The sequence below is a fragment of the Pristiophorus japonicus genome, chromosome 15 (genome assembly GCF_044704955.1).
Source record: "Pristiophorus japonicus isolate sPriJap1 chromosome 15, sPriJap1.hap1, whole genome shotgun sequence".
NCBI lineage: Eukaryota > Metazoa > Chordata > Chondrichthyes > Pristiophoridae > Pristiophorus > Pristiophorus japonicus.
In genome coordinates, this window is record NC_091991.1 from 72355463 (window position 1) to 72378267 (window position 22805).

The 22805-nt window shown below is 43.0% G+C and overlaps 1 protein-coding gene across 2 annotated transcripts in view; it reads right to left on the reverse strand.

The window, feature by feature from the left end:
- Nucleotides 1–22805, reverse strand: part of pot1 (protection of telomeres 1 homolog) — a 316069-nt gene that overhangs the window by 161900 nt on the left and 131364 nt on the right. Inside the window, exon 3 of one of the 2 annotated variants that reach the window (XM_070900596.1) lies at nt 6969–7099. In XM_070900596.1, coding sequence (XP_070756697.1) covers nt 6969–7099 — 131 coding nt within the window. Of the gene's footprint in view, nt 1–2844; nt 2866–6968; nt 7100–22805 lie in introns of those variants that run through there. The other variant, XM_070900598.1, reaches the window with a different exon arrangement.

Here is a 22805-nt window from a genome sequence, read left to right on the forward strand (position 1 = left end):
TCCGTTCAGCTGCCTCTGCCACTTCCCTCCCTTCCAACAGCCCACAAACTCCATTCCATAACCACTGTCTCCATCCTTCACCCAGGCAACTATTTGAGGCTGATCCATACCGTTCGCAACCTTGGTCTTTGACCCCGAGATGAGCTTCCGATCACATATCCGCTCCATCACCAAGACTGCCTACTTCCACCTCCGTAACATCGCCCCTGCCTCAGCTCATCTGCTGCTGAAACCCTCAACCATGCCTTTGCTACCTCTTTGTTAACGATTCTCTCCTGGCCGAATCCCATCGTCTAGGCTACATAAACTTGAGCTCATTCCAAAACTCTGCTGCACTTATCCTAATTTGCTCCAAGTCCTGTTCACCCATCACCCCAGTGCTCGCTTATCTACATTGGCTCCCGGTCCGGCAATGCTTCAATTTTAAAATTCTCATCCTAGTTTTTAAATCCCTCCTTGGCCTCGCCCCTCCCTTTCTCTGTAATCTCCTCCAGCCCTACAGCCCTCTGAGATCTCGGTGCTCTTACAGTTCTGGCCTCTTGTGCATCCCCGATTTTAATTACCCCACCATTGGCGGCTGTGCCTTCAGCTTCCGAGGCCATAAAGCTCTGGAATTCCCTCCCTAAACCTCTCCGCCTCTATAACTCGCTCTCCTCCTTTAAGACGCTCTTTAAGACTGATCTCTTTACTGAGTTTTTGTTCATCTGTCCTGATATCTCCTTATGTGGCTCGGTTTCAAATTATGTCTGATGATGCTCCTGTTAAGCGCCTTGGGATGTTTTATTACATTAAAGGCGCTGTATAGTGCAAGTTGTTGTTGTTGACATAAACCAGAGGACTGCTCTCTAAAAGCTTGCACTTTAAGAAACACCACTAAAATTGCAAGGCTATAAAATACACAAAAATATTAATGTAAATATAAAATATTTCTATTAATTTTAGATGCAGATTAAGAATGGTTAAATCATGAAATATCTGATAACAGATACATTATGGCAACAAAAACTGTAGTGTGATAATTTAATTCCATGAATAAGTTAAGACTCAAGTATAAAACCACTTCAGTACATTTATTCCTTCTTTAAGTCTCTCTTTTTCTATGAAAATTAATGTTTGAAGCCATCAAACCATCATTCATGCACATCTGGCACAGCGTGTTCCAGAAAATGCAACTCTGGAAGCTTTACAATTTTTAATGTAACACTTATCGCTGCCATAAAAAAGCATTGAAAGATGTAGAAAATAAGGTGCAGATTAAAAAATTCACTGTAAAACTCCATAAGCAGGTTTCTGCTGCGTCTAATATTTTTGCCTTAAATGTCTATGTACAGAAAATTAGTGTAAATGCAGGAAATTTGGCTGAACTTTACACTTGTAGGGGGCGGGGCTATGTTAATGAGCAGCAAGAGGCTTCGTTGGAGGTTTTCCAGCATCTGCACAAAAAAATAAGAGGGAAACCTGGGTATGCTGTTATGGCATAAGTCACTTTGGTCCAATCACTTGCAATTGTTTTGGTGCACGTTTCTAGGAAATCGGATAGTTTTATATCCCACCCAATATTACTCCATCGACTTCAATGGAGAGTCAACTCGGACGGGGTGTAAAACTAGCATTGCACCCAATCTAATTAGATTCCCGATCGCTGGGTTAGGTTAAACTTGCTCCCATCTGACTCAGATTCTAAAACTTTCTTTTTCATAACTACAAAAATTGGTTTCTGAGCCAACCTGTCAGCCAGCTGCACAAGAAACCTCTCTCCTTTCCTGAGTGAATAATCCTACGGGACTGCAGCTACTTCCGATGGTCAGTTAAACTGAGGCTGCATAAATCAAGATAAGCTTTATATACAACAGAACAAGGGAGAATCAAGCAAGTCTGATGATGTTGCTTCGGACCTTTAACCTGACCTGTTGAAGGGACATATGCACAGTTCCCTCATCCCCCTTCAGGAGTGCTTATTCAGTACATGAAGGAGGCCAGAAACAAACAGAGAATATTTAAATGCGGAAATATCTGCTGCCGATGCTCTGATTACTGATGGCTCCTTCACCTCCCAGTTTTGATTCTCTGAGGATGACAGCAACTTAACTAAAGCTGTACTAACCGCTTCTTTTCCTCAAAAGAAATGGTTCAATGTTTAAATTGCTATCAATAATTTTTTTTTAAAGAGTCTGTCTCCTACCATTTACATTTAAGCATTTGGTCATTCCTAATGGGTTATATCCAATAGATTTTGTTAAACGATCCCATGAGGGAGTTCACCTCAAATTTCTGCAAGTGGTTATTTTAAAATTGTATGCGTCTGAGGCACTGTTAATAGAGGCATCAATTGTCACATTCCACCAACAATACCGTAAATATACGCTAATACCCACAGGAAAAAGTCTTCCCTCTCTCACTCAAGTTTCCAATCTCTCTCTCTCTCACACAATCTTCCTCATCTTTCTGTCCTATTGAACTCTGCTTTCTTAACGTCCCCAAGCACCAAATATACCATCCTCACTATATACCCATCATGTTGGAATTAAGACTTACCTCACAGGCTCCTGTAACTTTAACTCTGGCCATTCCATGACTTCAAACCCATGGAACTCCTTACTTCTCTGAGTCTTCCCTTGCTCCTACAATATTCAGCTCCTTAAAACCCAAGCCTGGTGTTACCTCATCGCCACTTCCTGATTCATCGCACATTTTTACGATCTTCAATCCTGGTGACACTCTGTACTGTAAACCATAGCCTTTTACTTACCTTTCTCAATAACTGCATTTTACTCAGTATAGTCAAGGGAATTTTTTAAAAGATCAAGGGAATTTTTTAAAAAACGATCACTTTCGAATATTTACCTTTTTTCAAACTGGATCTACCAAGAGCTGGATGATATTTAGTCATTTGCAACTATCTCGAACACTGCAAGCATTCCTGTGAGCAGGAACCAAGTGCTGCTGTAATCAACATTATCATGAAAGGTCAGATCTAACATGCAGCATGTTTTACACATGAGTGCAATGATAATTTCAAATATATACCACATAATAGACTTATTATCAAAATTAAAACCCATGGAATTAAAGGGACAGTGGCAGTGTAGATACAAAATTGGTTAAGGCCAGAAAGCAGAGAGTAGTGGTGAATGGTTGTTTTTCAGACCAGAGGGAAGTATACAGTGATGTTCCCCAGGGGTCGTTATTAGGACCATGGCTCTTTTTGATATATATTAATGACCTGGACCTAGATATACAAAGCGTAATTTCAAAGTTTGCAGATGACACGTAACTCGGAAATGTAATAAACAATGAGGAAAGAAAGACTTACATTTATATAGCACCTTGCACGACCACCAGACGTCTCAAAGTACTTTACAGCCAATAAAGTATTTTTGGAGTGTAGTCACTGTTGTAATGTAGGAAATGTGGCAGCCAATTTGCGCACAGCAAGCTCCCACAAATAGCAATGTGATAATGACTAGATAATCTGTTTTTGTTATACTGATTGAGGGACAAATATTGGCCAGACCACCAGAGATAACTCCACTGCTCTCCTTCGAAATAGTGCCAGAGATCTTTTATGTCCACCTGAGAGAGTAGACAGGATCTCGGTTTAATGTCTCATCCAAAAGACGGCATCTCTGACAGTGCAGCACTCCCTCAGCACTGCACTGGAGTGTCAGCCTAGATTCTTGTGCTCAAGTCTGGGAATTGAACCCACAGCCTTCTGAAACAGAGGCGAGTGTGCTACCCACTGAGCCACAGCTGACACAGTAACAGACCTGAGATGCTGAGGATAGTTACAGACTTTGGGAAGACATAGACAAACACATAGAGCAGACACAAGGCAGATTAAATTTAAAACAGAGAAGTGTGAAGTGATACATTTTGGTAGGAAGAATGAGGAGAAGCAACATAAACTCAAGGGTACAATCCTAAAGGGGGTGCAGGAACAGAGAGAGCTGAGTGTATGTATACAAATCTTTGAAGGTAGCAGGGCCAGTTGAGAAATCTGTTAAAGAAGTACCAGGGATGAGGGACTTCAGTTGAATGGAGAGACTGGAGAAGCTGGGGTTGTTCTCCTTAGAGCAGGCAAGTTTTAGAGGAGATTTGATAAAGGTGTTCAAAATCATGAAGGGTTCTGATAAAGTAAATAAGAAGAAACTATTACCAGTGGCAGAAGGGTCGGTAACCAGAGGCGACACGAGGAAACATTTTTTACACAGCGAGGTGTTGTGATCTGGAATGCACTGCCTGAAAGGGTGGTGGAAGCAGATTCAGTAGTAACTTTCAACAGGCAAATTGGATAAATCCTTGAAGGAAAAGATTTACAGAGCCATGGTGGAAAGAACAGGGCAGTGGGGCCATTTGGATAGCTCTATTAAAAGAGCCTGCATGGACAGGATGGGCTGAACGGCTTCCTTCTGTGCTGTATCATTCTATGATTCATTTACAGGTAAGTCACATCCTGTCTCTCCATTGCCCAGGGATTTAAACGATTTCCTTGCCCACAGCGACAGGGAGTTTTGTTCAGTACGTAATGAGAAAATTAAAGAGCATACAAGTAAATTTAAAAGATCCACTGGGAACAGTTCTATTCACTTCTGCTCAGTTTAATCTGGATTGCTTTGCCGCCTCAAACCTGATTCTGTTGTTCTCATTTCCTCCCACTACATTTGGTACAGTCCCAGAAGGACCTGAGATAAGCTCATCAAAAAAAATCTTTTGAGGAGCAAAACATCAGTTATATTTTCTAGATTATTGTCAAGACATAAAACATTATTCAGGAGTAAGTGAGCATCAATGTTTAATGTGTGCTCCACACGGCATTTTAAGCAGTATATATTAATATTAATTAGCTGTGGGAGGATTGCAAAATATAGGCACTGTATGGAAATCCATCCATGTCCGATCTCTCCAGCATTCTAATTGGCATGACCTTTTCAAGATCTTGGAATTTGCATACTTCTATATAACGAGTGGTTGTCAGGCATTCGGAAGAAAAGATAAAGATTTGTGAAGCAAGTCAATAGTGTTCATGTTTTCTGATTGGCTCCATGAGCCAGTCATAAAATCATGACTTGTTCTGTATGATGAACACACCCGATGGTCACTATACGCCAGATTTTTAATATTCTGGGATCATCCTGGAGTGTAAAGTAACACTGGATTCTTTTCTCCATTGCCAACATAAGAACATAAGAAATAGGAGCAGGAGTAGGCCATACGGCCCCTCGAGCTTTAATATGATCATGGCTGATCTGATCATGGACTCAGGTCCCACTTCTCTGCCCGCTCCCCATAACCCTTTATCCCCTTATCAATTAAGAAACTGTCTATCTGTCTTAAATTTATTCAATAAAACCATCCATACCGTGTTCACCTCCAGATTCTCGTAGTCCAAAGGTCTCCTGCCCTCCCTCAATCCTCTGTAAACTTAAGCTCATCTAAAACTGCTGCTGGTATCCTATCCTTCATCCACTTAGACCCCACACTTTGGAAATCTCTAAAACACTGCCTTTTCCCATCTTTCTCCACCAATCAGATCCTCATTAAAAGCCACCTCTTGAGCCAAGCTTTTCGTTACTCCTCCTAAAATCTTCTTTGGCTCAGCGTCCATGTTTTCTCTTTACTAATTTCAATTAACTACGGCCAAAATTCCAAGTCAATAATCTTTAAAAGTCATATTCCCTGAACGGCAACTGAACTGTGATTCTAGCCTGATCTGCCAAATTCTAACAAACTAGATTATTTTCTAAGTAAAGGTCATTTTATGGGTGAAACCCCTTGGAATCTTTTTTCTACGTTAAGGTGCTAAATAAGTGCAAGTCGGATTTGTTGATTTTTAATATATTAGTAGGCTTTCAGCTCTACTAACCCCACCCTCCCCCTTTCGCTCCCATCTCACTCCGCTCCGCTGGTGGTGAGTCCTGGACCCAACACTGCAGTTTGGATCATCCCATCACATTCACCAGACTGTTACCAGGGCTCCAAGTGTTAGATTATGAGGAGAGATTACATAACCTAGGCTTGTCTTCGCTGGAATATAGAAGGTTAAGGGGGTAATTTGATTGAGGTTTTTAGGATTTTGAAAGTAATTGCTAAGGTAGATAGAGAAAAACCATTTCTGCTGGCCGGGGAATCGAGGACAAGGGGACATAGCCTTAAAATCAGATCTAGGCCATTCAGGAGAGAAGTTAGGAAACACTTCTTCATGCAATGGATGGTAGAAGTGTGGAACTCTCTTCCACAAAAAACAGAAGATATTAGCTCAATTAATAATTTGAAATATGAGATCGATAGGGTTTAAAAGGACATGGCCAAAGCAGGTGGATGGATTTTAGATACAGATCAGCCATGATCTCATTGAATGGTGGAACAGGCTCGAGGGACTGAATGTATTATAGGAACAGGAGAAGGCCAATCACATTGATCTCTGCCTGCCTCTTGATCAGTTATTAATTTTTCCAGACAGTGACAACCTCAACAACTTTTTCCATGAGTCTCGAATGATTTCCTCACTGCTTGCATTCTCTCTCATTACAATCAATCTCATCACTTTGCTCTTTTTCTGGACTAGTTCAAGGTCCCTCTCTTTTGAGATGAGGCATTAAAACAAGGTCCCGTCTGCTCTCTCAGGTGGATGTAAAAGATCCTGTGGCACTATTCAAAGAGAAGCAGGAGAGTTTCGCCTGGTGACCTGGCCAATATTTATCCCTCAACCAAATCACTAAATCAGATGATCTAATCATTTATTTTAGTGCTGTTTGTGGGACCTTGCTGTACTCAAATTGGCTGTCACGTTTCCTACATTACAAAAGTGACCACACGTCCAGTACTTAATTGTCTGAAAAGCATGTGGGCTATCCCGAGGTTGTGAAAGGCACTATATAAATGCAAGTTTGTTCTAAACTATAATTGTGTTATAGTGAAAGCCCCTGGTCGTTATGCTCTACTCACACAAAGCAAATGAACAAACCCACCTTGATTCTATGGAATCGAACCACATCTCCGACTTTGTAGATTTTAGGAAGCTGATCAGCATTCCCACTGAACAGCACACAATTCAGCTTTTCATTCGAAGGGTCCACTATGGTCACCGTGGAACAGAAATCTGCAAAAAGTGCAACAACATTTAGTTAAAATGGCTAAAATACATAACATTTCTTTATATCGCATTAATAAGTATGTAAGACTAAACGAGAAAACTACTTCCTCTGGTGGACAAGTCCAGAACAAGGGGGAATAATCTTAAAATTAGACTTTTTCACACAAAGGGTGGTGGAAATCTGGAACTTTCTCCCCCAAAAAGCTGTTGAGGCTGGGGGGGGGGGGGGTCAACTGAAAATATTAGAACTTAGATAGATAGATTTTTGTTAGACAGGGTATTAAGGCTACGGAACCAAGGCTGATAGATGGAGTTAGATACAGATCAGCCATAATTGAGTGGCGGAACAGGCTTGAGGGGCTGTATGGCCTATTCCTGTTCCTAAGACAATCACATATTCAAATTGGATATTTCAGCTCTCAAAGCAAACAATCCAAATCAATATATATGTAGACTCTGACTAAATGGAAACAGACTAACACAGCTAACAAATTGATTAAAGGTCAGCGACCTAAAACATTCATACTGTTTCTCTCTCCATAGATGATGCCTGACCTGCTGAGTATTTCCAGCATTTTCTGTTTTTATAGCGAATTGATGAATCCTCCCAATTCCCACGCCAAAAAAGACAAGATAAGTCAGGGGGAACGTTTTTTTTAATGACGGGCGATGAAGTAAGTTACTAGGGAGGACCACAGTTTAAATGGGTTCAAATGACCTATGTTCAGTCCGTAAGCGTGACCCCGAGTTTCTGGTCACCTGTCACTTTAATTCTCCGCTCCACTCCCACTCTGACCACTCTGACCTTGGCCTCTTACACTGTTCCAACGCAGCTCAACACAAGCTCGAGGAACAGCACCTCATCTGTCGAATTCAACAATTTCAGACCAAGACCTCTGCCCCTATTTTTACACATGGCAGCTGCCATTCCCATTTACATCTCTTCTGGACCCATCTTATGTTTCTTTACTTGTCCCCTTACCATCTCCTTTTGCCTTGCATCATCCCTTTTCTCTTTTAATCCCTCCTGCCTTCCACTCGATCACAGACCTTCCCTTTCTTTCCTCCCTTCCCCCTTTCTCTACACTTGCTTAAAAACCGGTTACAACTCCAACTTTTACCAGTTCTGACGAAGGGTCATCGACATGAAACATTAACTCTGTTTCTCGCTCCACAGATGCTGCCTGACCTGCTGAGCGTTTCCAGCACTTTCTGTTTTTATTTCAGATGACAATTAGGTGTCCGACCGGAGAATGAGATTGAGGGATGTGGTGAGAAGGTGGGTGTAGAAGTTGACATCAGTCAAGTGAGAGATAGGTTTGCTTTGCCAAATAGCCCTCTTTCTAACTCTGAAAACACAAGTAACTCCACCTTCCACTCAGTCTGTCAGTTTTCTTCCCTGCTACAATGAAATCTAAAATGCCACACTTGATTTGAAACTTGACAGCTGCCTCATTACATCTCAACATTACTGGGCTAATTGCAATAAATATCATACAGCCCCCCCGAGTCCCAATCCAAACACCAAACTACTTAGTGTTTGAAATTTGAATGACTGCTTTTTATTTAAAAAACCCATGGAAATTATGAACGACTTTGGGCACTTTTTATTACAGTTTCTATGCTTTGTTTTATACAGTAATTAGTGAAACTGCTTGTGCCTGTCTGTTGCATGAATCCCTGGCGGCCGTATATCATTAAAATATTTAAACTTGGGACTGCGTGTTGGGAGGAGGGAAGGGGTGACTTTCTCTCTACAAATGCCAATTACCCAAATGAAAAGTGCTGTTAAATGTACAATTCCGCTGCTGGCTTGCCACTGTGCTAATGTACGCAACACTACACGTAATAGAAGATTAAAGAACTTTTCAGATTTAAAGTCGCAGGCTCAAAGTGAAAATGATATAACTTCCATTTTAAAATACATTGGGGTGGAGATTCGGTCCCGCCTCATTTGGGGCGGTAACCCAGGCGGAGCGGGAATTTTATCGCCTTGAAAAAATTTGAGCCCTCCGCCCAGAAATTCGTCAGAATTGGGCGATGAGCTGACAGGGGCGCTAAATCAGCCGCTGCACACCAGAGCTGGGGGGGGGGCCATAACGAAAGTTTGGTCGGTAAATGAGGTGGACCCATTGCGCACGCGCGGAACTCTGAGTCAGACCCCGGGAAGAGCAGAGTATTAAAGGTCCTGCATAGTAATGCACCCATTATAGTTTTAGAAATCACTTGTTTTCAACCTGTACTGTTATTGTCTGTCTGTCGCTGCAAACTCGGAGGTTCACGCACCGTGCTGTGTGTAAACGTTGCACTGACTGTGACCTCCGAGGGAAGTGCTTCCTCATCACTTTAAGTAGTCACCAGTTAACGACACTGCAAGCCTGTACCCACTGTTTTTCCAGACGTTGTTCTTGGCGGCCGTTAAATGAGGCGGCTGCACCTAATTTTCCGACTGGAGCGCAAGCATGGGCGTTGCACCAGGAATACGTCACGATTGGAGCAATCGTCAGCAGCCAGACGCTACTGGTTTGCGCCCCCAGTGATCCTCTAATTAACTTTCGGTCGGGGCACTAAACGCTGCGCCCCCGGTCGGTAACCTCTTCTGCTCCCATTAACGCCCCCTCTGGCCACTAACTGAGGCGTTAGGCAACCGAAAATCCAGCCCATTTTCTTTAAGCAGCACATGAAGTGTAATTACACTGCTCGGCTTTGTGCAGCCATTGGTAAATGTCCTTATGGGAACAGTGTGCTGGATCTTGAGAATTTTAGAGTTTCTTAACGGGTTTTATCGCCAGCTGTGAAGTTTACATGTCTAGTCATAAGGTCACACAGCACTCACTGATGCATATATTTTACATATCCAGTTGAGTCATGGTGCATATAGATTCACAAAGGACTTATATATACATATATGTTATAGTTATCAGAATCATTGGGGGGGAAATTATGGTCGGAGGCTTCCTTTGGACGAACGCCTCTGACCCGAAATGTTTTTACGCAAATACGTGGTGGTCCCGGAGGAACATGTCTTCCAGGTACGTATTCATAACCTGGGATCACGTGGGTCTGGACCACCAATGGAAATCTAATATAACAGGTTGCACCTCTCTTATCCGGTACTCCTTTAACCGACAACCTCCCTCGTCCGGCATCATTCCTGGCCCCTGGGGAGGGGGGGCGCATGCGCAGAACGCGGCCAGGTCATTGACAAGCAGCATTGTCAGCATTACCCAGTCGTCAACGTTTAATACAGCAGCCGCTTTCTGTTTAAATATTTTCTCCTCTCTCCGGCGCTCCTATAAAATCAATCCTATACAGTTCAGGAGTACTGTAATCCCTGATTCTCATCAGGCCACCACTGGTGGCTGTGCCTTCAACTACCTAGGCCCTAAGCTCTGGAATTCCCTCCGATCATTTCCACGGACAAGAGCTAAAAAAGCCCAGCCAAGGTAAGTTAGACATTATCCACAAAAATAATCTAGGCTGCTGCCACCCCGGAACCCTTCCCAATGTGATCAAGACCCACCTTGTGGACCTCTCAAACAGACTGTAAGAGATCGAACGTTTTCATTAATAACAATTTAAATAATAATTTGATGTATTTCTAAAAGTTTTAAGACAAGATAACAATAAGAGCATGAGAAAATATGGAGCAAGACAAAGACATTTCTTTAGATACCTTGCTCCTTCCTATAGACAGCATTCAACCTCAACTGTCATTAATGTTTCCCCCAGGAGAGCTCAATAACTGCAAGTTCTTTCAGCCCTCATAATAATCCAGTAAAGATTTCACGGTATGAGTCGAACATTGGGCCCAAAATGCTGTGCAGTAGGCTTCTGCACAATGTCGTTGTCAGCAGCGTTATCAGCAGTGGCAAACCAGCATCAGGAGAGAGGGAGGCCCGAGATTTCAGCGTGGTGTTTTCCCACACGTCCCACCACACTTCCTGTCTCTGTCGAAAGCTACTACTTTGTGTCGGTGGTGTCCTGGCAGCTCGGAGAAGGAGTGTGGTGGGAGTTTTGGAGCCGGAGCATGGCAGAGGCGGTCAGGGGGCACGAGCGCTGTCATCAGGACCTGGTAAGTCGAGGGTCGGCGTGACCTCCCGTCGTCCGGCAAATCCTCTTATCCGGCACAGGCCAGGTCCCAAGGATGCCTGGTAAGAGAGGTTCAACCTGTATTCTCACTGGTAATAATGAGACCTCCGTTTGTACGGGCTCCCATTACTATCAATGAAAATACTCCCAAAAAAAACGCAACACAATAAATAACACCTCACTTATTTAAAATTAAATGTTTTTAAAAATATATATATTTTTGAAATTTTTTAATGTGTTTTAATGGGTAAAATTAAACTTACCTTAAGTGTTTAATATAAAATGAGTGATCAAATTTAATTTTTCTATGTTTTAAAACTCTTACGCTGGTAAAAGTAGGCTATACACCTGCTTTTGCCAGACGTAAGAGTTTGAAGGACATTCGCTGGGCAAAGAGCCAATCTTTGCCTCGCGGATGTCCTTCCTGCGAGGACGCGTTGGAATTTTGACAGATCGCAAATGTAGATTCTCGGCACATGCGCATTGTGCACCAAGAACCGGCATTTGCGAGGCCTCTTCGGGTGCACGCGCACATCGTACGTACCCGGCAAGGCAGGGATTTTAGGCCCAATTATCACACCACATTCACATTGGTGGGTGAGTATATTTAGGTAACACTATGGCCCCAAGTTTCCACATGATTTGCTCCTGATTTTTAGGAGCAACTGGTGGAGAACGGAGTATCTTAGAAATCGGAATTCTCCACATTTAAGTTTTCTGCAGTTCTAGTCAGGTAGAACAGTTTCACTTTTGAACAGAATTTTTTTTTCAAAAGGGGGCGTGTCCGGCCACTGATGCCTGATTTGAAAGTTTCCACAGTGAAAACGTACTCCAAACTAACTTAGAATGGAGCAAGTGAAGATTTTTGTAGGTTTGAAAAAACCTGGTCTACACATTAAAAAATTAGGCGCAGGTTACAAATTAGGCGTCCGGAACGAGGTGGGGGGGGGGGGGGGGTGGAAGGGAAGTCATTACATTCTACAATAAATCCTTAGTTATACTTATACAAATAAATCCAACCTGAATAAAAATTTATAAGCAAAGAAAAGATTAAATAAACCATGCTCCTACCTGTGTGAAAGTGCTTCAGGCAGGCCTTTCAGGCAGCGGTTTGCCGTCGGGACCGACCGACGGCAGGGGGAGAAAGCTGCAAGAAGCCTCAGTGCTGATCATGGAAGGGCAATGTGGTTTTATTAAAAAATGTTAAAAATTGAACAGCTACAAAGAATTTGAATAGTCTCAAACAAGTGCATGTGTCCCGTTTATCACAGTCTATCTTTAATTACAGAATGCACTCCCTCACCCTCACACACAGAAATATCAAGAAAATTAAAATACAAGCCTTTGCAAGGGTTCAATAAACAAATTTTCACTTTTTCTGCAGCACTTTTTAAAATGGCCAAGTGCCAATGTTTCCTTCAGACTGCGCGTGCGCGAACGCTCCAACGCGCACGCGCAGGGTTGCTGGCACCAAAAAAACTCATTTAAATTGTACCCGCCCCCTCCTACTTACAAAATCGGCGCGAGTGGTAGGCTCCGCCCCCTGGGCGCCGCGCCAAGCAGACATCGAGCTGCAAAGCGCTCGAGAATAGCGCGTTTTTTTTCAGGCGCCGTTTTCGGTGTGAAAAACGGGCGCCCAGCTAGGAGGGACGCCTGTTTTGCCGCGTGTGGAAACTTGGGGCCTATGTATTAGCAGGACTGAGATTGCTTCTTGGTGAATGGCTGCAGGCCAACCAGAAGGGAGGGAGGGTTGCAACATACCAATCACTGGCCGATAATGGCAGAGAGGAAGTCGAGAGCTTGCTCTAGTGTTTGTGGTGGGTCATGTGGGGGCTTGGGGGTTGTCTGTTGTTTTTTTGCTTTTCTGGGATGGAAAGGCAGGTGTGGGTGGTACACAGGAAGGGGACCCATGCATTTTGGCTTGTGCATTCATTTGGACTGATGCATGTCCCACACATGATTAACCCATGACAGTTGGGAATGTATCTTTTTACTGTGAATTGAGAGAACTGGCTGAAGTTCCCCTCCCCGACCAGCAGGCCAAGATCAAACTGGCAAGGTCTGAGGGAATGGTGGGACAGTTAGAGCTCTGAGTGGCTTGGTTCTTACATTACTAGTTCTACTGAGCATTGCCATGTTAGCTATGAATTCCACAGACACGGACTATTTATTCTCATTCTCTTCCCCACCCCATTTTATATATTTCTCCCATTTCCTCAGCCCTTCGGTTCGCTCTTTCCTAGATTAAATATTTGGTAGGAGACTTACTCCCTGATCTCTCCCAGTGCAACTCTCTAACTAACCATTTGACTCATCCTCCAAATAGTTCTCCCACCAGGGTAACCCCTCACAACTACTCATAGAAATTTACGGCACAGAAGGAGGCCATTTGGCCCATCGTGTCTGGCCGGCCAACAAAGAGCTATCCAACATAATCCCACTTTCCAGCTCTTGGTTCGTAGCTTTGTAGGTTACGGCATTTCAAATGCACACCCAAGTATTTTTTTAATGTGATGAGGTTTTCTGCCTCTACCAACCTTTCAGGCAGTGAGTTCCAGACCCCCACCATCCTCTGGTGAAAAAAGTTCTCCTGAAATCCCCAGCAATCCTTCTACCAATTACTGTAAATCTATGCCTCATAGTTATTGACCTCTCTCTGCTAGGGGAAATAGGTCCTTCCTTTCCACTCTATCTAGCCCGCTCATAATTTTATACACCTCAATTAAGTCTCCCCTCAGCCTCGGCTAATAAAGGAAAGTATCCTGTATGCTTTCTTAACCACCTTATCTACCCGTCCTGCTACTTTCAGGAATCTATAGACATGCACTCCAAGGTCCCTCTGTTCCTCTACAATTTTCTGTATCCTTCCATTTATTGTTTATTAACTTGTGTTGTTAGCCCGCCCCAAATGCATTACCTCACACTTCTCCGGATTAATTTCATTCGCCACTTTTCTGTCCACCTGACAAGTCCATCGATACGTTCCTGCTTACTTCCTCACCATCAACCACATGGCCAATTTTGGTATCATCTGCAAACTTCTTAATCATGCCCTCTACATTGAAATCTAAATCATTGATATACACCACAGAAAGCAAGGGACCTAGTACTGAACCCTGCGGAACCTCACTGGAAACAGCCTTCCAGTCATAAAAATACGCATTGACTATTACCCTTTGCTTCCTGCCACTGAGCCAATTTTGGATCCAACTTGTCAATTTCCCTTTGGTCCCATGGACTTGTACTTTTCTGACCAATCTGCCAAGAGGGACCTTGTCAAAAGCCTTGATAAAATCCATATACACTACATCAAACATGCTACCCTCATTGACCCTCCTTGTTACTTGCTCAAAAAATTCAAATCAAGTTAGTCAGACATGACCTTCTCTTAATAAATCCATGCTAACTGTCCTTGATTAAACTGTGCCTTTCTAAATGGCGGTTAATAATGTCCCTCAATAATTTTCCCACCACCGAGGTTAAGCTGACTGGCTCATAATTACTCACTCTATTCCTTTCTTCTTTTTTAAACAACGGTACAATAATAGCAATCCTCCAGTCCTCTAGCACCACACCTGTAGCCAGAAAGGATTGAAAAATGATGGCCAGAGCCTCCACTATTTCCTCTCTTGCTTCTCTTGGCAGCCTGGGATACATTTTATCTGGGCCTGGTGATTTATTTGCTTTCAAAGCTGTTAAACCTCTTACTATTTCCTCTCTCACTATGTTTATCTCATCTAATATTTCACACTCCTCCTCCTTAACTACAATGTCTGCATCATCCCTCTCTTTTGAGAAGACAGATGTAAAGTATTCATTAGGAACCATACCCTCCTCTTCTGCCTCCACACACAGGTTACCTTTTTGGTCTCTAATAGTTCACTTTCCTCAGATACAAATGCAGTCAGTATGTGGATAATCAATGATGTGAACTTGTATCACCAATAGTATAATACAATGGTAAACCAATGAATGAACAACACTTTAACCTACAGATTGCACTAAAACACAGATCTTAAGTAAAATATTATGCTTTATTCTTACAGCTAGGCTAGGTAAATTCTTTAGTCCATAATATACTTCAGATATCAATAAAAACACTTGAGACAGTTTGTGTAGAAATTATAACAGCATTTGGCATTATCAACAAGAAAATTCCACAGAATGGGAGAACATTCTCAGAGAGTTAAAAATTGGTACAAGTTTGTATCTTCCACAATGTATATTTCATAAGCGCTTCATGTACTTGGTCCCAGTAGACCAATGAAAGCTGGTCCCAGAATAAATGAATTTCCACTTCGTGAAGAGGAACAGCAGGAAGTCATTAGATTAACCTTTTGAATTTTAATGCCTAGGGTTTCTGTGTCTACTTCTAAATGGCAGCTTAACATAATAGTGCCTATCTCCTCCTGTGTTAACTGCTTGCTGCTTGACATACGTATGCACTATCTCACAACTCATGGGATCAGTTACATACGTAACTTCATATATTAAGCAACACCTATACTTCTGAATTAAAAATCAGTATTTCACAGCTTCACATGTACACCTCTTTGTAATAAAGTCCAATTTTAAATCACTCCCATTACTTAGTTCAATACTGAACACGAGAAGAATACAATATTTGGGTAATTTTGCGAGCGGGGGTCCTAGTACAAAGCTTCGCCAGGAGTAGCTGGGGTCGTGGACACAGAGCCATAGCATTGTATGCCTGATTTCCTGATGCACATTTGCCACTAGCAAGGCTCTGTGCCGGGAGCGTCATCACCCAAAATGGCTCGAAGGGTTTGTATAAGTAGGCACTTTTGTGGTGTTGCACTCGGTTATGTTTCATTTCATCCTGAAGGCTGGCTCCATCACTTTCGGGTGAACTCCCCTGCACTTTGAAATCGTGCCATGGGATCTTTTACACCCACCTGAGATGGCAGACAGAGCCTCAGTTTACCGTCTCATTCAAACGATGGCACCACTGACAGAGCAGCATTCCCTCAATACTGCACTGAAGTGTTAGGCTAGATTATGTACTTAAATCTATAGAGTGGGACCTGAACGAACATCTCACTCAGAGGTAAGAGTGCTACCACTGAACCACGGAGGTCAGTTAAAATAAAGATAAATAAAGCTCAACATCTCACGTGTGACCCTTCCTCAGATGAAAGGTCCCAACCAAAACATAAACTTTTCTCTTTCAGATGTTGACTAACGCTACTGTATATTTCCAGCATTTTCTATTTTTATCTCGCTCTTTAATGCTCACAGGTTTTCTTTGTATCGCGACTGTTAAATATTGTTGGGATCATAAAAAAAGAAATAATCTTTCACTGCATCGGTATGGAAACATTTACAAAAGGATACTCTCTTTAGGAAAGAAAATGTTTGACAAACACTCGTTCATTCTTTAATGGTGTATGCCATCTTTACATATACCAGGAACATAGGAACAGGAATAGGCCATTTAGTCCCTCGAGCCTATTCTGCCATTCAATGAGATCATAGCTGATCTGCATGTTAACTCCATCCACCTGCCTTGGTTCCATATCCTTCTATAGCCTTGTCTAGCATAAATCTGTTGATTTTAGGTTTAAAATTAATGAGGTAGCATCTACTGCTTTTTGCAGGAGAGAGTTTCACACTTCTACCACCCTCTGCATGAAGAAGTGCTTCCTAATTTCTCTCCTGAATGGACTGGCTCTGATTTTAAGGTGATGTCCCTTTGTCTTAGATTCTCCTACCAGTGCAAAATGTTTCTCTCTAGCTACCCCATCAATTAATTTCAAAATCCTAAAAACCTCAATCAAAACTCCCCTAACCTTCTATATTCCAGGGAGTACAAACATAGTTTATGTAATCTCTCCTCATAATCTAACCCTTGGAGCCCTGGTAACAGTCTGGTGAATCGGCGCTGCACTCCTTACAAACCCAATATAGCCTGAGGTGCGATGCCCAGAACGATACAAAATACTCCAGATGCTGTCCAACCCGGGCTTTGTATCGCTATAGTAAAACGTCCTCCCCTTTATGCTCTCGCCCTCCAATTATAAAGGCCAACATTCCATTAGCCCCTTTTTGATTATTTTTTTTGTACCTGACCACTACATTTTAGTGATCTGTGGACATGGACCCCTCAATCTCTTTGTACCTCCACTGTTCCTAGCTTTTCACCATTTAAATAATACTCGGATCTATCCTTTTTGGTCCAAAATGGATGACCTGACACTTACCTGTGCTAAAATCCATCTATCACAGTTTCGCCCACTCACTTAAATCCATCAATGTCTCTTTGTAATTTTATGCTTCCATCTGCACTACTTACTGTGCCACCAGTCTTTGTGTCATCGGCAAACTTGAATATATGGCACTCCATTGTGTTTTCCGAGTCATTAAGAAATATAGTGAATAGTTGAGGCCCCAGCACAGATCCTTGTGGGACACCACTGATCACTTCCTTCTAAATCCGCGTACATACCCATTATCCCTACTCTCTGTCTGTGCCTAACTACTGCCATATTATGCTTGGTGCTTCTGCTGTCGCATATTAAAATATACTTTTGCCAAGCACTTATTCATTCAGACAGTGTATCTTTAAAGATGGCACACTAGATATTTTGAACTCCACCTTTCAGGCGATTGGGATGAGGAAAAAAAAGAATCTAGAATGTGAGAGTTAAAAAAATTCTTCATCAAAATATCCTGCTTTAATTTTTTTTTAATAAATACTGCGCTTAATTGCTTACACACTATGAGGGCAATCATGCCCTCCTCTCTGCCAGTGCTTATCTGCACACTTCAGTAGTAAAGGAAATGAATTAAATTGACATCACACTACACATCATGCGAAAACCTGCCGATCTTGGCAAGCTGCCAAATCATTTTAAAAGCTGTCATTCGATTCGATTCAGAAGGAGGCCAGTGCCTCTATAGTGCAACTGAAGCTTAATGTTTGACAATTTAAAAATCCACACAATCGGTGACTCTGCCTGGCTCTTATCTTACGAAGTTGCTTGTCCCCATCCAAGTTCATGGCACCGTAGGTGGCTCTGCTGCAAAGGAGGGCAGGAAAAAGATTGGGAGCTCGATAGTGATAGGGGATTCGATGGTGAGGGGAATAGATAGGCGTTTCTGCGGACGCAACCGAGACTCCAGGATGGTATGTTGCCTCCCTGGTGCAAGGGTCAAGGATGTCTCGGAGCGGGTGCAGGACATTCTGAAATGGGAGGGAGAACAGCCAGTTGTCGTGGTGCACATTGGTACCAACGACATAGGTAAAAAAAGGGATGAGGTCCTACGAAAAGAATTTAAGGAGCTAGGAGCTAAATTAAAAAGTAGGACCTCAAAAGTAGTAATCTCAGGATTGCTACCAGTGCCACGTGCTAGTCAGAGTAGGAATCACAGGATAGCACAGATGAATACATGGCTTGAGCAGTGGTGCAGCAGGGAGGGATTCAAATTCTTGGGGCATTGGAACCGGTTCTGGGGAGGTGGGACCAGTACAAACCGGACGGTCTGCACCTGGGCAGGACCGGAACCAATGTCCTAGGGGGTGTGTTTGCTAGTGCTGTTGGGGAGGAGTTAAACTAATATTGCAGGGGGATGGGAACCTATGCAGGGAGACAGAGGGAGACAAAAATGAGGCAAAAGCAAAAGACAGAAAGGAGATGAGGAAAAGTGGAGGGCAGAGAAACCCAAGGCAAAGAACAAAAAGGGCCACTGTACAGCAAAATTCTAAAAAGACAAAGGGTGTTAAAAAAGCAAGCCTGAAGGCTTTGTGTCTTAATGCAAGGAGTATCCGCAATAAGGTGGATGAATTAACTGTGCAAATAGATGTTAACAAATATGATATGATTGGGATTACGGAGACGTGGCTCCAGGATGATCAGGGCTGGGAACTCAACATCCAGGGGTATTCAACATTCAGGAAGGATAGAATAAAAGGAAAAGGAGGTGGGGTAACATTGCTGGTTAAAGAGAAGATTAATGCAATAGTTAGGAAAGACATTAGCTTGGATGATGTGGAATCTATATGGGTAGAGCTGCAGAACACTAAAGGGCAAAAATCGTTAGTGGGAGTTGTGTACAGACCTCCAAACAGTAGTAGTGATGTTGGGGAGGGCATCAAACAGGAAATTAGGAGTGCATGCAATAAAGGTGCAGCAGTTATAATGGGTGACTTTAATATGCACATAGATTGGGCCAGCCAAACTGGAAGCAATACGGTGGAGGAGGATTTCCTGGAGTGCATAAGGGATGGTTTTCTAGACCAATATGTCGAGGAACCAACTAGGGGGGAGGCCATCTTAGACTGGGTGTTTGTAATGAGAGAGGATTAATTAGCAATCTCATTGTGCGAGGCCCCTTGGGGAAGAGTGACCATAATATGGTGGAATTCTGCATTAGGATGGAGAATGAAACAGTTAATTCAAAGACCATGGTCCAGAACTTAAAGAAGGGTAACTTTGAAGGTATGAGGCATGAATTGGCTAAGATAGATTGGCTAATGATACTTAAGGGGTTGACTGTGAATGGGCAATGGCAGACATTTAGAGACCGCATGGATGAATTACAACAATTGTACATTCCTGTCTGGCGTAAAAATAAAAAAGGGAAGGTGGCTCAACCGTGGCTATCAAGGGAAATCAGGGATAGTATTAAAGCCAAGGAAATGGCATACAAATTGGCCAGAAATAGCAGCGAACCTGGGGACTGGGAGAAATTTAGAACTCAGCAGAGGAGGACAAAGGGTTTGATTAGGGCAGGGAAAATGGAGTACGAGAAGAAGCTTGCAGGGAACATTAAGGCGGATTGCAAAAGTTTCTATAGGTATGTAAAGAGAAAAAGGTTAGTAAAGACAAACGTAGGTCCCCTGCAGTCAGAATCAGGGGAAGTCATAACGGGGAACAAAGAAATGGCAGACCAATTGAACAAGTACTTTGGTTCAGTATTCACTAAGGAGGACACAAACAACCTTCCGGATATAAAAGTGGTCAGAGGGTCTAGTAAGGAGGAGGAACTGAGGGAAATCTTTATTAGTCGGGAAATTGTGTTGGGGAAATTGATGGGATTGAAGGCCGATAAATCCCCAGGGCCTGATGGACTGCATCCCAGAGTACTTAAGGAGGTGGCCTTGGAAATAGCGGATGCATTGACAGTCATTTTCCAACATTCCATTGACTCTGGATCAGTTCCTATCGAGTGGAGGGTAGCCAATGTAACCCCACTTTTTAAAAAAGGAGGGAGAGAGAAAGCAGGGAATTATAGACCGGTCAGCCTGACCTCAGTAGTGGGTAAAATGATGGAATCAATTATTAAGGATGTCATAGCAGCGCATTTGGAAAATGGTGACATGATAGGTCCAAGTCAGCATGGATTTGTGAAAGGGAGATCATGCTTGACAAATCTTCTGGAATTTTTTGAGGATGTTTCCAATAAAGTGGACAAAGGAGTACCAGTTGATGTGGTATATTTGGACTTTCAGAAGGCTTTCGACAAGGTCCCACACAGGAGATTAATGTGCAAAGTTAAAACACATGGGATTGGGGGTAGTGTGCTGACGTGGATTGAGAACTGGTTGTCAGACAGGAAGCAAAGAGTAGGAGTAAATGGGTACTTTTCGGAATGGCAGGCAGTGACTAGTGGGGTACCGCAGGGTTCTGTGCTGGGGCCCCAGTTGTTTACATTGTACATTAATGATTTAGACGAGGGGATTAAATGTAGTATCTCCAAATTTGCGGATGACACTAAGTTGGGTGGCAGTGTGAGTTGCGAGGAGGATGCTATGAGGCTGCAGAGTGACTTGGATAGGTTAGGTGAGTGGGCAAATGCGTGGCAGATGAAGTATAATGTGGATAAATGTGAGGTTATCCACTTTGGTGGTAAAAACAGAGAGACAGACTATTATCTGAATGGTGACAGATTAGGAAAAGGGAAGGTGCAACGAGACCTGGGTGTCATGGTACATCAGTCATTGAAGGTTGGCATGCAGGTACAGCAGGCGGTTAAGAAAGCAAATGGCATGTTGGCCTTCATAGCGAGGGGATTTGAGTACAGGGGCAGGGAGGTGTTGCTACAGTTGTACAGGGCCTTGGTGAGGCCACACCTGGAGTATTGTGTACAGTTTTGGTCTCCTAACTTGAGGAAGGACATTCTTGCTATTGAGGGAGTACAGCGAAGATTCACCAGACTGATTCCCGGGATGGTGGGACTGACCTATCAAGAAAGACTGGATCAACTGGGCTTGTATTCACTGGAGTTCAGAAGAGTGAGAGGGGACCTCATAGAAACGTTTAAAATTCTGACGGGTTTGGACAGGTTGGATGCAGGAAGAATGTTTCCAATGTTGGGGAAGTCCAGAACCAGGGGTCACAGTCTAAGGATAAGGGGTAAGCCATTTAGGACCGAGATAAGGAGAAACTTCTTCACCCAGAGAGTGGTGAACCTGTGGAATTCTCTACCACAGAAAGTAGTTGAGGCCAATTCACTAAATATATTCAAAAGGGAGTTAGATGAAGTCCTTACTACTCGGGGGATCAAGGGGTATGGCGTGAAAGCAGGAAGGGGGTACTGAAGTTTCATGTTCAGCCATGAACTCATTGAATGGCGGTGCAGGCTAGAAGGGCTGAATGGCCTGCTCCGGCACCTATTTTCTATGTTTCTATATTACAATTTAACCCTTGGTGTGTTATGGATGAATTTACATACCCGATGAATTTACTTGTCTGTTGACAGCCCTTCTTGTTCTGACACAATTTTGACCTGCTTGTGCTGAGTGACACAGCCCCATGTCAACCGTCAGTATCTGGGCTTTAGAATGGCTGCAGTATCAGGCTTTCAGCAAAAGAAAACCCAATTCGTTTGGAAACGACTCTCACCGTCAAAATGGTCAGTGGGATGCATAAAAAAAAACAAAGTTAAGGATTTGAATCTTTTATGGGTAAATTATAGAAAAGATAGATTAGATAGGAAGTAAAATTACGGTTAAAATTCAAGGGGCGATTTTAGTCCGAATCAACCAGAAGAAATTGGGTGGGCGGGCTGTTAAAATCACCTCGAAAAGCTGCTCTGATCCTGCTGACCCCAATTTCCACTCCGTTTGAGTGGCTGAGCCACATGCCCAAAGTCAGCGGGATCCTTCTTTAAATATGCAAATTGGGGTCCTATGATGTCATGGGGACCTGATTGCAATTTGAGCTCAGCAGTTTTAGTGTGAAACGTCATTGAGTTTCCCGCCAGGTCAAACTAGCGAGGAATTGAGTCAGGGCCAGACGAGGCCCAAAAAAAGGTAAGTTTGTTTAAACTTAAAATATTTACTTTGCTTGTGGAGAAGGACGACTGCTCGGGACCCTACAAGGAAAGCTTGGAACTCCCCTGCCCACCCTGTTGCTTGCCTGGTCTGGGTGGGCAGCCTCTGACCACGGCCATGATCCGCAGCCTCCAGAATGTGGGACTTAAATGAGGCCTGGGAGTTAAAATCTCCCAGGTCTCATTTCTGGAGCTGCGGGCGACTTTCTAACAAATCGTTATTCAAACGCCAGAAATGGGCCCAGAGTTAAAACTGGCTTGGAAAGGTCAATTTAGTAGCACTCTCAACTCCGTTTCAGAAAGTTGTGGGATCAAGCCCCATTTC